At 40.2% G+C, this 14,820-nt stretch overlaps 1 protein-coding gene across 1 annotated transcript in view; it reads right to left on the bottom strand.

Annotated features, from left to right (window-relative positions):
• POLR3B (RNA polymerase III subunit B) overlaps nucleotides 1–14,820 on the bottom strand; it is a 75,783-nt gene that overhangs the window by 4,082 nt on the left and 56,881 nt on the right. The window contains exons 24-27 of the mRNA XM_032106706.1: nucleotides 12,379–12,482; nucleotides 11,334–11,500; nucleotides 8,925–9,038; nucleotides 3,656–3,829 (exon numbers count right to left, since the gene is read on the bottom strand). Of these exons, the coding sequence (XP_031962597.1) occupies nucleotides 3,656–3,829; nucleotides 8,925–9,038; nucleotides 11,334–11,500; nucleotides 12,379–12,482 (559 nt within the window). The remainder of the gene's footprint in view (nucleotides 1–3,655; nucleotides 3,830–8,924; nucleotides 9,039–11,333; nucleotides 11,501–12,378; nucleotides 12,483–14,820) is intronic.

Below are 14,820 nucleotides of genomic sequence, written 5' to 3'. Positions count from 1 at the left end.
ATGTCTCAAATTATTTCACTTTCCAGAATAGAGGCACTTCTCATCTTACATCTTTAAACTTTAGTCAGGATAGAAAGCCAGTAAAACTGCTTTAACACATATTCTTTGTGCTCTTTGCTCTAATGATCTTAAAATTCAGGGGGAAAAGGATTTTTTGTCATCTAGATATAACCTTGACTATATAAAGAATAAATAGGCTAGTCAGCCATCTTTACAGTATTGGGACTCAAATTCAGTGGTGGTAGAAAATGTTTCTTATAAAAATCAGTTTCCAACCTCCCTATTTCTTCATTCTCCTGTCTATCCCATCTTCTGGTTTTGGAGAGTTGAGAAAGACACTCCTCTGGGAATACAAAAACACAGCACTTCCTAATGGTCTAACAAAGCTCTTTTTTTGTTCCTGTGCTTCAAATTTGTATTTCTGGCATAAAGTCTTAACAGTCTGAAGATCCAATTAAGGAAGAATTAGCAAAACTCCTGCAGGCTTCTGTGGTACAGAATGAGGCTGACAGCCAATGCAGGTTTATAACTACTCCCCTAGTCTGTATTTATAAGGATAGGTACATTTTATGGTGGGAGAAATGACCTAAATGGGAGCCGTTCTCCAGTGATGGGGAGGAAGCAGCTGGTCTCAATGGGAGCAGCCTTGCAGGCTCTGGAAGCCTGATGAGACACAACCTTTCTGCTATGGGCACATGTCTGGCATCTGATTACAGCTCCTAGGACTGAGGAGGAGAGACTACTCACTGCACCCAGGCTCAAAGCTACATGCATCATTCTGGGCCTGCTTTGTACTAGATGGGGACCACCCAGAAAGGTGCACAAAACTCCAACAAACAGAGATCACAGAAACAAGTACTTGAAAGATCACGGGGTATTAGAATTGACACTAAACTGGTCAGGAAAAGGCAACTGTGCCATTCAAGGCTGAATCTGGACTAGTAACAAAATTTTTTCTTCATGTGTATTTTAAAATGTACATACTGGAGAGATCAGAATAACTCCTCAACTTATCATCAAAAAAGGACCAAATTCTGCTCATTGCATTCAGTGGAGTTCTGCTCCTGAGCATGTGTACAACAGCAAAGTTGGAAAATTTGCATAAACCCAGTAAATCATAGTAAGTTTCAACTGCATTTTTTACAGGGATAAATTCTGTCACTGCCACAACAGCCCCCTTCCCTGTGAAAATACCAGTTCAGGCCCCAACACTGATCTGCTGTTACTATCTTGCAGAAAAACGTACCCAGGGGCTAGTCCTTGTCTGAGAGGAAGGGCTCATCCTCCATAAGACAAGTGCCCTTAATGCTAGCCACAAACAATGTTTCTAAAAGGTTTCTTGCAGCAATGTCTTATTAATGCCTGAGTCACTGAAAAGGCCCATTTGGAAGTTTCTCTTAATGGCTCATTACAGGGCCACTTGCTTCAGCTACTGGTAGACACAGTACAAAATTTAGCAGAAACTCTCTTATTGATTACTCTCACACATCAGACAGCTTTTCACAGAATCAGATTGCAAGAATGTCTGACTCTGTCTGAAACAGTAGTTTCTTTCATGATAATTTAAGGAGTTACTAAACTTTGCTATGAACTTCAAAAAAGAAATATATTAGCAAGACTTTAAAAATAAAACGTAGTATTACTTCTAAAGTTCAAATTGCTAATTTTTTTCAAGGTATTTTTACATCCTGTGGACTCTGAAAATCTTAAAGGACTGCTCTAAGTCAAGGTCTTATTGAAAAAATAATTGAGCCACATCTGCATGTGAGAATTTTTAAACGCAATGCTTTACACAGCTACAAGTGGCTGGTTCCTTGACTTATGGCATGTCCTTCCTTTCACACTACTTCCTACAATTGTTATTTGCATTGCAGTAGTTTTAAGAGACCTGGGTCAGAAAAAAGCCTCACTTCTTACATACACTGAACACACACTCAAGAAAAACAGGACTCTCAAAAAGAGTTACGGCACAAGAGCCAGCAGGACCACGCCCAGCTGAAAATCACCAATCACAACAGGATGCCCAGAGCAAGCCTCATCTCTGCTCTGGATTACACACGTTTACCCACCTCTGTCTGAACCTTTGCTCCACCAGGAGCAGAACTGCTGCTGCTGTGAGCAGACAAAGGTGGTGCTTGGTTTCTGGCCAGAAGCCACATGCTTCAGAAGAAAGGTCTGACCAAGAGCAGAAACAGTAGCTGTCACTTTTACACATCTACAAACTGAGAATACACCTTACTTTCCTACTTCATTATATCATGGAAAAATCACTCTTGAGGCACTGAAGTGAATAAAGTCCAATTTCCTGCCTCTCCCAATAGATTGATACTGATATCCAAGATGCGGCATGTTTCCAACTGTGCCCTTTTGAGATTTAGAAATTAATCTTTCTCCTCCTCCTTCCAACTCTCCATCTTTCCCCAACAGAAATATTAGAGTAACTTGTAACTTGAACTTGAACATTTAGTTTTTCTTCCCTTAGTGATGGGATTTCAGGTCACCTGTTTTTGCAAAGCTTGCGAGAACATTGTATCTCAAATTCCTATTGGTCTCACGCGTCTGTTTTCTGCTTGGTTAGAACAAAACCAGGTTAAAGCAGAACACTTCCCTTACCTCCAAGACTATAAAAAGAAGCTTGTCTATCTTCTAATAATAGTGGTGTATTTTCAGCATGCTACAGGGCAACTTTAAATCTAACATCTCAAAATTGCTGAAGAGAAAAGATGGTTAAAGCAAAACCCAGTGTGCTACCTGTGGTGAGCTCCACACAACTTTGACATCCAGTTTTACGCTTCCCCTACATGAAAAACCAGTTTGTTTGCAGGAGACCAACTCAGTACTGGGTTAGGTGTCAGAGTAAGACAGCAAGACCATTAGCCAGCCTAGAGAGAGGTTTCCTAGGGACAAGGCATTTAGGCAGAAGCCAGCTGAATTTCCAAAGAGACAGCTGCTTCTCTCTCAGGCTCCAACATGGGATCAGTGCATTTGTCTGATGCTTTGAGGAGGAACTCCTTGTTTCACAAGACGACAAAGCAAAAGGCATTTGGGAGGGGCACAGCTAAAGAAAGCCAAATGCATGGGATTATGAGCTCCATAGCTAGAGAACAGGAAAGCAGGGAATGTTGCTTTCTTCTCCTCTTTTTCTGTGCCCACTCTCACTCTTCAGCCCTGGGAGGTTCAACATGGGATTGTACCATAAGATGTGTGACTAGCCCAGCCAGTAACCTCATTTCTGATGGCAGAAGCATCAGGTACGTTGACACTGCTGTTTTCCCCTTTTCAAAAAATAGATGATATATGGGATTGGGTGTTTGATAATCCTTTGCACGGGTGGGATGGAAAGTCAGCAGTGGGATGGAAGGACAGCAGACAGACTGAAGGGAACAGCCTGGCTGTGGAAGAGAATACCTGTGCCCCCACAACAGGAGATATCCCTGGCCCATTGACTACACACTCAATTCAGTCCTAACTTCAACCAGACCACAATAAAGAATCATTCCCTGTCACCAATTTTCCAAATACCCATTTTGAACATTGACACTGCTTTTAAATGAAATGCATGGGACTGTTAATTGGTGCCTGTGAGCACTTGAAAACTGAGAAGTACTGCAACCAAGGGCAAGGTTCCATTACACAGAGGGGCTTGAAAACTTACCAGCCAGAGTACCCCAGCAAGCCACACTGTCCACAAACATCCACTTCGAAGGCATCACTTGAAATCATCAGTCTCTCCAATAAAAGCATGCTGGCTCCATAACCTATCAAACAATCCCGTTCCATCTCTCCAAGACGTAAACCACCATCGCGGGATCGACCTTCAGTGGGTTGCCTTTGAAATAAGCATTTGAGAAAATGCAGTAAGTATTCAAAAACATACATTCTGTGACTCTAGCCTGCCTTCAAACTGCAGGAACAGCACAGCATCAAGGGACTTTACCAACCAGAACTGCTGATCTTACAAACATGTTGCTCCTGTACCTGCAATATGATGCGGTTCTGTAAGTGGCAACTGCAGCATCAGGCCACAGATCTTTACCTCACAAAATGTAGCTGAATAAGCGAAAACAAAAAGATTTCTAAGAGTATCCAAGACAATCTGGACACAGATTTGGCACTCTTTCTTGATGAGACATTATCATTTGTAGCTAACAAAATGAAACAATTTTCAGCAGCTAATGAATCAATCATCAACCTAATGTTTCAGCTGAACTACAGCTAAGACTAATTTCTAAAATAAAGATGGTTTTGATATGTGAGAGAATATCAAAATAAATCAGCAAACAAACAGTACACATATTGCTAACTCGTGACTGAAACACTATTTTTTTTTTAAAGTGACATTTATCTAGTTTATTTTTTTCATGTATGATGATTAATAGACTAATTTTTGTGTTCTGTAGGTTCCTCTACACAAGTCAAACTCTTATTTACTGTCTGAGGGGACTCACTGTCCTTATGGTGCTAGAGGAAAATTTTAATAAAGCAATCAAGTATACACTAAAGATTTTGCGGTAAAAAGTACCATATATTATCTAACATTAAGACTGCTTAAGTCAATTTTTTTGTTGGACACAGTCAAAATTTCTATCCTCTTGTTTGTCATACTGCAAGTTCATAGTATCAGTTCTACTCTCATGTACCAGCACAGTGATGTAGTACTTAGGCTGCAAATATTAGAGCAAACTACGAGGCAAAACCAGTCCTGAACTCCTGCAGCACAAATATACTGCATGCATTTTAATAAATATTTCCGTCTCAGTATATTCCCTGAAACATGACAGCAAAGAGAAGGAATTTAAAAGATGTTACTGAGCTTCACTGCTCCCTGAAACCTCATGTTTATGTGCTGTTTCTGACACCTGTAGCAGTGTAATACACCTAAAATATTCAATGACAGATCTGGCCCAATAGTTTTGGAGTATATTTTGTTTCTATTATTTCAAACAACAGAATTTGTTAAGCTTACTAAAGATATTAATAATAAGGTTTTGCCAACTTCCTGAAACTCAGAGAAAAGAATTTATAAAAGCCTTCAACATCTAATAATCTTTTGTAACATGTAAAAAGTAAGCCTAATTACCAGACCGAAATATCTTCTAAAGATGCAAGTTGTATTTGTTTTTAGGGGGAAGTAGTTTCTCTTACTCTGACCACACTGGAACCTTAAAACTAATCTGCTTCTAATTCAAATTGTCCTTTTCATTCATATAACCCTCTGTTTTTCCCACTGTGGGGAGAATGGATAGAAGGTGTTTACATCCTGATTAAACTCCTCAGGGCCCCCTCCCCAGATGATGGCACCAGCACTGTTCAGATGCTGCTTTAAAGGACTAACCCTGGGGTGAATGCAGTTTCTCTTCTGAAGTGCCAAGAGGCAGATTTTAAAAGAAGTTTGGACCTCTAATGAATCAGGCATTTGCTACAGTGCTAGAAGTGCCCAAGTTATTTTTATGAACTGACTTTTATAATACTATTTAATGCACAAGTCTGCTTTCAGAAGTTTCACCAGGTGCTGTTCTACAGGACAAAATGACAAAATAGCTTTATAAATGTGAGCCCAAATAAAGTCTCAACTCAATTATGGGAGGATAAAATCTCTGGAAAAGTTATGGGGTCTCAACTCCATGGGTAGATATGCCACGGGTCTTCCAACAGATACAGGGTGAAGATTTTTAAGGAAGATGAAATTCCATTAAAAAAAATACAAAAAGCTCTCCAAACAACAACAACAAAAACCCACAACCAAAACAAAACCAAATTTAACCTTTAGCTGTTAAGTTTCACTCCCACTGTCAGCATGATCTCATTGAAAGAAAACAAAACAAAATCCTGCCTACCTAAAAAGTAGTTTTCTAAAGTACCAAAAATTTCAATATTGAGATTGAGCCTTTGAAATGAGTCTATCTTCTACTTCCTAAGATTATCAGATTCTTCTTCCAGCTCACATGAGTTTTAAAATTCCTCATACAAAAAGTTGTTTAAAATGTTAAAACAGTACTTATAAAGCATTTGTCCTTCCCCTTTCCCTCTATACACATGTACACTGCAGCTGTTGCCCTGGGCAACTAACTTCTTTCTTTACTCTAAATACAACATCAGAAAACAAAGCAGACTCCTGAAAATAAAGATTGGGAGTATCATTAAAAAGAGATATTTTTAATGTTAAGGAAAAACGTAAATTCTTAAAATGCTAAATAAAATGCAGTGACTCTTTAAATAAAAAAATTAAGTGATCATTCTATTTAACTGTTGCCTTTAGAAAAAAAATCATAAACAACTAACTTCAGTGTTTTTAAGCACATTAAGAATTTATTTGCACTAATTCTGCATTTTCTGCAAGAACAGTGGGCTCAGCTGAATGGTCTTATTCCTTGTTTCACTGGCCAGTGGGGGAAATAAGACCCCCATGGTCTCGGCAGATCTCCCTTGTGCCTGCCAGGGACAACTAGTGGCTAGCTTGAAATGGAGTTGTTTGCTGAAACACTGATCTCCAAGAAGTGGAACATTACCTAAAAAACACTGCCTGAAGGAGGAGGGCATCCTGTGCTTGCAGAGCCCCAGAGCACAGAGAGGAGCCCTGACCGGTGCTTGTCCCATTGCTCCCCTGCAGCACAACAGGACCTGGCACATCTGACATGTCCAAAAGACACACAGGTGGCAGCTCTGACAATGTCCATCAAAACAGCTACACACACAGAAAGCTGATACTGCTCTCTTGTAAGAAGCATTAACAGCAGCTTATCTATTAAAAAGATTTAGCAGGACTGTGTATCTGGGCAACACCACCACTGTTATACATTAATTGTCAACTCCCACAGCATTGAAATTGAGGATTGCATTTCAAGTACCAGTCCAGAGGGCAACATCCTGGTGCGTTTTGACCGTGTTAACAAAGAGTTCTGCTTTGCAATTCTGCAAAGTCTTGTTTTAATCAGAACAATAGTTAGAATCAGTGATGATCAAGAAGCTCCAGTATTCTGCCTTACTCCAGATGGAAATACAGCTTTGCTCTGTCACTTAAGGTACATTTGATATATAATAAAATGCATTTCAAGGCAATGACAGCCAAATTCCACATTGGAAGCTGTTACATGATTACTTGTAAAATCAAAAAAGAATGTTAGATGGAATCTACTCTCCAGGAAGTGCAAAGGATGATAAAACAATAGCGAATATGAAAGCTGGCAATGCAGACTCTCGCAGCAGAGGCAATGGCAATAACAAATGTTTAATTATTTGAGGAGAAAAAAGAAAATTCCTGAAAGATTAGTCAAGAGGCAGCATAAATTGAACATCCACTAGCTTTCCTGAAAGTCAAATAAGGAGGCCTAGTTACATAGTGTGATGCCAGTGACTGAACAAAGAGTTTGCAGAAAGTAAGGGGTGGGGGAAATCACACAACCTTCATCTTTACATATAAACATTACATTGACTTGGTATTTAAGTTTCATTTAAATTCAGTATCTCTAAACAGCTGAGAAGTTGGGGAGGCAATACAAAGGCAGATCAAGGAATTTGGGTAAGCCAGGAGTTCCAGTAAATCCTGTGTACTGTAAGCTAAGACAGGGAGTTTTCATTTTCATGTGAAGGACCAATATAATGCTTAACACACTGAAGAACAGAAAATGGGGCAGACAGCCTCTTATTTGGGAATATAATTTATGTTCATCTAAGCAAGCAGCTGTGGTTGTGCTACACCTGCTTTTCTCAATGTGGTTGATGAAAAAGTTCAGACAAGAATTACACAACCTTTTCATGATTTCTTTCCCAGTTCAACCACTGGTATTTACTTCCATGGAAAGCATGAGTTTGTCCTATAGACAGTGTGAGGTTGGAAAGCAAAGGCATGGGAAATATGCAATGAAAAGCCAAAGAGGAAGATACCTCTGTATCAGGTACAGCAGAGACCTGCCCCTCCATTCTCTAATAGCACATCAACAGATAGAAGCTGCATTTATTAAGAGCTGTTGTGCAGCCAGGCAAAGGAAAAGAAGTGGATCCTCACATGGCAAGAGGCATAAAAATAAACTGAGAATTAAAGAATATGAATCACATTTGTTATAGGGAAGAGTAAGGGTGGGATAGACATGACTGTGCTTGCATCTTAAAAACAGTACAAAGATTTCTAAGGTCAGAATCAGTAGAAATTTTGACTGGTCACAAAGAAGAGTACCACCATGCAGGAGGTGAGGTATAAGGGTGTACATAACAGTCCAGAAAGACTGACAAAGGACATTTGGAATAATCTTTGCTAGAATATTCAAGATTAGCTGGAATTTAATTTTCTGTCATGTTTTAGTAAATAATCCGATTGTGACAGAGAGAGGTGAACTAAATGACCACTTAGAAGCATCCCCAAAGCAAAGCCTGTGGCACTAAACTCTTTCTTGTGAGCAAGGAATATCAGAAACTTAGAACGTAAGTGCAAGCAGACATAGACCTTGGCTTTAAGGAGAAAAAGTAAGTAGCACCAGTAAAAACAGGAGGCTTCAATTTCCCCAAAGGGTTTATCAAAAGTATGTTGAAATAGTAGACCATACTTAAAAATTTCTCCTTCTACTCATAAGTGATTTTGTAAAAGCACAAATGTTAAAATACTGCCTAAAATACCTATGATATGAGCAATTTGACAGGAAGGGCCCGCAGTGTGTACTGTGAACCAGCAGATGGTGTTTTTACCAGCTGCTAGCAGAAGCTTAAGAAGCAAACTCAAGTTTTGGATCACATAGAGCACACCTGGGCCTTTAGAACAACCTCCTGCCACAGTCTACTGGGAGAATTTTTTGTCTGCAACAGTGTAATAACAGTTCTTAGCATTTTGTGCCAAGTATCACAAGGTAAACAAACTTTGTTCTATAGCCATCAGTCAGCTGGGAGTACTTCTGGACGTACACAAGAATTTTGTGCTTAGCCTATAACAATACCTGGTGAGCACTGCTCTGGGTCCTCGAGCTCTTGCATGCATTTTATCCAACACCATGTGCTTCAGTTTCTGGTAATACACAGGACCAAAATAAATATATGCTTCCAAAGGTTCTCTGAAAGAATAAAAACCAAACAAAACCAATATCCACAGTTAGCACACATTTACCTGAAGAGAGGCAAGAGTGTCATGTACAGGAGAAATGTGAAACAATTTGGAAATCATGAGTCCTAGAAAAATGTGTTTGGACCTTCTGGGCAATCATTCTGAAACCCCTTCCAGGGAAATCTTCTGAACACAGGGGCAGTACAGTGCCAGCACCACATGCTGCTGTCTCCTCTGCAGCAAGGAACACGCTCCTGAATTCTGGTCTTACGTTGTGCAGACATGCTGCTACAGCTGCAGGTACCTGTTTCAGCTGTCCCATGGTCCCTCCTCTGTCTGTATCCATACAGGAGTGTTTCAACAGTGTCATCAGTAGCCAGGAAGGACTGTAAATGTATCAGACCCTGAAGAGTGACTTAGGCTATTTCTGTTTACATTCCTTCACAAAGGGAAGCATATATGTAAACAAATACATCCAGCATAAATGCTCAAACCATTCTTTTTGTAGGAGCACTTTAAGAAATTTGCATTTGCAGGAATCACTTAGCACTGGCACACTATGAGCCTGACAGTGTTCTCACCCACTAATTCTCCCTGCACAGCACTCTGAGGCACAGCCCAAAACCCAGATGGGTGAAAGCCCTCCTTGAGTGGCTGTGCATCAGCACAGCTGCCCCGGCAGCACTGCTCAGCAGCTGCATCCAGGGGACAAAGATCACTGCCCTGGCTGGCACTGGGGGCTCAGATGAGCTGGGTTAAGGGCTCTTGAGAACTGTATTTAGGCACTTTCATCAGCTTGAGAACATCTGTAAGCAATACAGAGGGTGTTACTCCATTCTGTGAGCTGGAGTAATGGCTAAAGATTTCTGTGTTTAAAACACCCCCAACTGTAAGAAGAGTGTAAGTGCCTAAAGATCAGAAAGCAACAGTGAAAAGCACTCAGTCATTTCCCAGCTACCACCTTCAGCACTAAGAATGTCCAAATTTAACGCAGACAGACAGACAGACAGACTCAGCATGGCCACTGATTTGTTAGAGAAAAAAAAAAAAAGGTATGTGCAATGTAAAAACAAGCAGGAGACAACAGTATTGCACTTCCCTTTCAGAGTCATTACTGACATTATGCAGTGTTATTCCAAAAGTTGACTATTGAAGAAAATAATAAAACTTCATTAAACACTTGAAATCTGCAAACTTTCACATTGTTATGAAATCTGCCTTCAAATTTCATAACAAACGGATTAAGCCTGTGTAATTTGCTTGGAAAAAAGTATCAGTGTCCTTAAGCAAAGTCTCTAAATAGGGCACTACAAAGTTGAAGTTTGGGGATGGGGGATTTTTAGAGCTAGATGATTTTATTCTCCCTAGGGATCATGATTAGTCAGATTTTTTAAAAGCTATCATGATATACCAACAGGAAGTGTTTCGAGCACCAGGATATATATGTTGACATACAATTTATGGAATATGGAGTGAATAAGGAAAATAAAATCGTATCTCCGAAACAAAAAGAGAAGCAACATATGGAATAAATTGGTAGGAAAGGCAATTAAAATAAAAAGTATATAAAAAAAACTTGCAAAAGAGATCTAAACTTGCTCCTTGAGAAGAAGGGGACTGGACGGATAATAAAAATAGCAGGAAGGTAGGATTAAGATACATTTTGGAAGGGCAGGCATGTGAAGCCATATGGCCTTTTCCTGTTCCTAAACTATCTTAAGTTCTTTGAACTCTGTGTCTCAGAAGCCAGTCTGATAAACACAGCAGGAAGTTTGCAGATTAGAGTATTATGCCAGACTGAAACATTGTGTAATCGAAAGAAAAAAAAAAGAAAAAAGGAAAAAAAGAGCACACAAAGAATATTGCCAAGGAACAGACGCTTGCCTCCAAATCCATATTTACAGTACTATTAAAGTCAACATGAACATGCTTATCTGATTCCAAGCATATGTAAGACTTTCTGCCGACAGAAACCTGAAATTTCTTACTATCTCTCAGAAAGAAAGCCTTGATTTTAGCTTTTTTGCCAGGCAGTAAAACTCGGGAAATTTTCATATGTACCACAAGGGCCATTCCCATTACAGCCACACGTACACTAGCAATTTTTAAAATGTGGAACCACAAAATGCTTCTAAGAAAAAGAAAAATGCACAGTACTCTTCAGCCCCTTTTCTCAGTCTCACAGAGCAGTTTGCAAACAAGAGAAAGTTCCCGAGCTCTGAGACATGAGAAGATTCTTCAGATGTGTCTCAACAGGATTTCCCCACTCTCCTGAAACACCTTAATTTAAACAGCAGATTCTTACCCAGTGATCCCAGATGTTACATAGTCCTTCCCTAGGTAGTTATAACCATGGCGAATAAGATCTTCACACACATCCTTAACTTTACTGCCACCAAAAGCTGTTCCATAGTGAAATCTACCATCAAGCACCCCAGCCTTTCCAGCTAGGAGTTCAATCAACTTTCCTACCTGTGAAAGAAAAGCAGAGTTAACAGCCTGGTCATTAGGACAGGCACATTGCTGGATTGGGCAAAGCACAAGTTAGTCAGGCAAAGTGACCCAGATGGCAGCCTGGGCTATTGCATGCAACAGGAGGAGTGGAAGAAGCCCAAGAACCAGGAGTGTAAAGGGGGAAAACTGGACTCATCACACGGTCTGGGAACATCTTTAAGGTCCCAAGTCAGGCAGTTCCACTTCTTCCAGTTATCTGAAAAATGGGCAGGATCCAGAGTGGCCATCTGCTGTAGAAACAGCCTTGGAGAGTGACTCGCTGCAGTGCAGCAGGGGGAACAGAAGGGAAGATGCTAACAAAGGAAGAAAGGTCAGAGGCTGTATAAAGGATGCACTGAGGTCCCACACAAAGGCCAGGTACTCAGTGCGACCCTGAAGCACAGGTGCAAAACTTGCCTCAGTTTCAGGGAGGCATGTATAATTTAAGAAGTTTTATAGGTCTGGACCTATAACTGAAGCTCCTCTACAACCTTCACCTCCCAGTCTGCCCCAGCCAAACTAGTGGGCACAGGCAATAGGGAAGGAAGAGGAAGAGCAAGAAATTTACAAACAGAAGGGGTGTAAGCGAAGTATTCAGTTGCATTCCTCTTAGCTTGACACAGAACAAAATGAGAACGATGCACAAAGAGCCTGCAACCCTACTCCTTTTACAGTAGGATGTTTCAAAACAGTGAAACAGAGGGCTGACTCCTCATAGCAGAACAAGTGTCATGGCATGATGACTGAAGAATATTCTCAGTGAAATCATGCTTCAAGCTTTTTTGTCTCTAGTGGCTGATCCTCTTCTCTTTCCCTCTTGGGGGACGGTGTCTCTTGAATCGAGCAGCACCACTCACCGTCATACGCGATGGGAAGCCATGAGGGTTCATTATGATATCTGGGCAGATCCCTGTATCACAGAATGGCATGTCCTCCTGAGGAACAATCAGTCCACACACCCCTGCAGAAGAGAAAACATTTCAATTCACAAAACAGCAAACCACCAGCAGGGCTGACGCTCATCACCAGATTTTCTTCAGTGTTTTCCTCCTCCTCTCTTTCTCATGGATCACTTTTTACCCGGATTCATTATCATGACTGGTACTTCCAAACTGCAGAGTAGAAGAGAGCCCTTGTGACAGGACTGACAAAATAAGCATACCCTTACATAATGCTCCCAGTGATTTGTGAGTGAGCAAATTAGGGAAGAAAGCTTTGGATCCTATTTTCAGAAGCAACTAGAAACTTCTATCCAGTCAAACTGGAATATCTCAAGGGGGACCTAGTTTTTAAAGCTGATGCTATAATTTCCTGAAAGAAAAAAATTAAGAAATTTGGCCTCTTAGGTTACGTCTTTGACCATACAAAATTATTATTGATTTGAAATTTATTTATCATATGTATCCCTGCTAAATACTGTCAATAAAAACACATCAAATGGGACGTTGACAGGGACTGAGAAGAGGTAAGTAGCGGAAAATGAATAAAAAAACAACAAAGATTTTTTTCTGGTAACATCTGTTTGCTGAGCAAAGACTGTTATCGATGAATTACCAAGTACAATCCACTCCACAGACTGATTTTACTTTGTCAGTCCATGAACACAAACTGTCCCTTTAAAAGTTTTGGAGGCTTTTTTCAGTCTCTACCAGTATTGGATATAAAACAAAGAAAACCCTCCAAACTCTAAAACTATTGCAGAAAGAATAAACAGGAACACAAAAACTCATTTAAAATGGTCTATCATGCATCTCAAAACTTTCCTTCCAACCCTTACAACTTTCTATAGTGGATTCTGCAGATCAACATACTGCAGCCATAAATGATCAAGAGATCTAACATTCAAATTCAGGTGCTAAAATGCAGCTGCTTAAGCCCATACTCCTTTGAACCAAAGCTACTGTTTCAGCTGGACAATTTCTTCCAGAAGCCCTTAGAGCTGAAAAAGTCTGCAAGCTATTTGAGATCAGCCTGCCGCAACTGTGCCAGAGCACGCTTTGGGAACAGTCTTGGAGTGGAGGGGGCTCCTGGAAGACTGAGGGTACTGGTTACATCCCTAAAAAGGCATCCCCTGACCAGCCAGTTCACAGGGGGATATTGGCGTCTGCTCAGGAGGGAGCTCCTCTTCCACTGTCCAAGCAAGACAGGGATAGGTGTATGGGACAGTAGTTAATAGAATGAGAATGGTAAGTATGGGGGAAGGGAGCAGAAAAAAAAACGTCTGGGGCAAGGGTGTGTGTGCTGTTGTATTTAGTTTTTAAACCTATTGAAACTAATTTTCATTGTTCTACTGTGATAAATCAATAACATCCTTCCAGCCCTCCCTGCCAAGCAGCAATCATTTGCTGAAAATAAAAAAAAACCCAACTCAAACCAACCCACTACCTCTTCCTTGCACAGCTTTTTTTGTGCTAAAATTTTATACATAAATACTCTCTTATATGTGTATTATTGTGCATGCATTCTGCCTTATTTGCATTTACTTCTAAGAAAGCATTATGTTGCATCTGGACTTCACGGCACCTGTAAGCCAAAAATTAAATCTTAGCTAACTTAAAATTACTTTAAGCTCTGAAAACCTTTTATATGCCAAGCTGGTTCCCATAGCAGACAGCCACTGTGTTGTTTGTTTTGTGTGAAAGTGAATGATAAAAGATCCATGAAATCGACACAGAAAGGCAGAACACCAGAAAGAACTGAGGGCTCTCCATCATAGCGGCTTCTACCCTCCGCTGACTTGTGTAACAATAGGACCTACACACCCAACTGCAGATCTAACACAGCTGTGCATTTCATTAGATGAAGAGCACTAGTGACACAAGTAAATAATTAACTTATTCTGGTCCGCTGACTGTGGTTATGAGACCAGTCATAGCTGACAGATTTTAATACAAGTTAACACAAAGACAGCATAATGAGCTTAGAAGTTAAAAACAAAATATTTAGACAGAATCCAGCAATGTGAAGCTCACTAGGCCATTTATAAAGTTTCTATTTTACAGAGAGGGGAAAAAAAAAGGGAAAAAAGAAAAAAAGGGAAAGCTATAAAGCCTCAGTTCTAAGCTTCTGCATTTTACAAAGTTGCTGAGCCTGTAGCAGATCTATAGCATGTCTGTGTGTATTTAGAGGACAGAGAGAAACTTCTTCATAGCCTATGTTTTAAGAAAGTTCATTCAACTGTTAAAAAAGCTGAAAGACACCTTTCCTATATACAGTGCTACTTCTAAAAGCAAGTAACTGCAGTTTATTTCAAAATGTTATTTTGCAATCGCTTACTTTCAGAAGCTCTTTAGGAGATC

Source organism: Corvus moneduloides, chromosome 4 (genome assembly GCF_009650955.1).
Source record: "Corvus moneduloides isolate bCorMon1 chromosome 4, bCorMon1.pri, whole genome shotgun sequence".
NCBI classification, from domain to species: Eukaryota; Metazoa; Chordata; class Aves; order Passeriformes; family Corvidae; genus Corvus; species Corvus moneduloides.
This window is presented reverse-complemented; position numbering and strand designations above follow the sequence as displayed.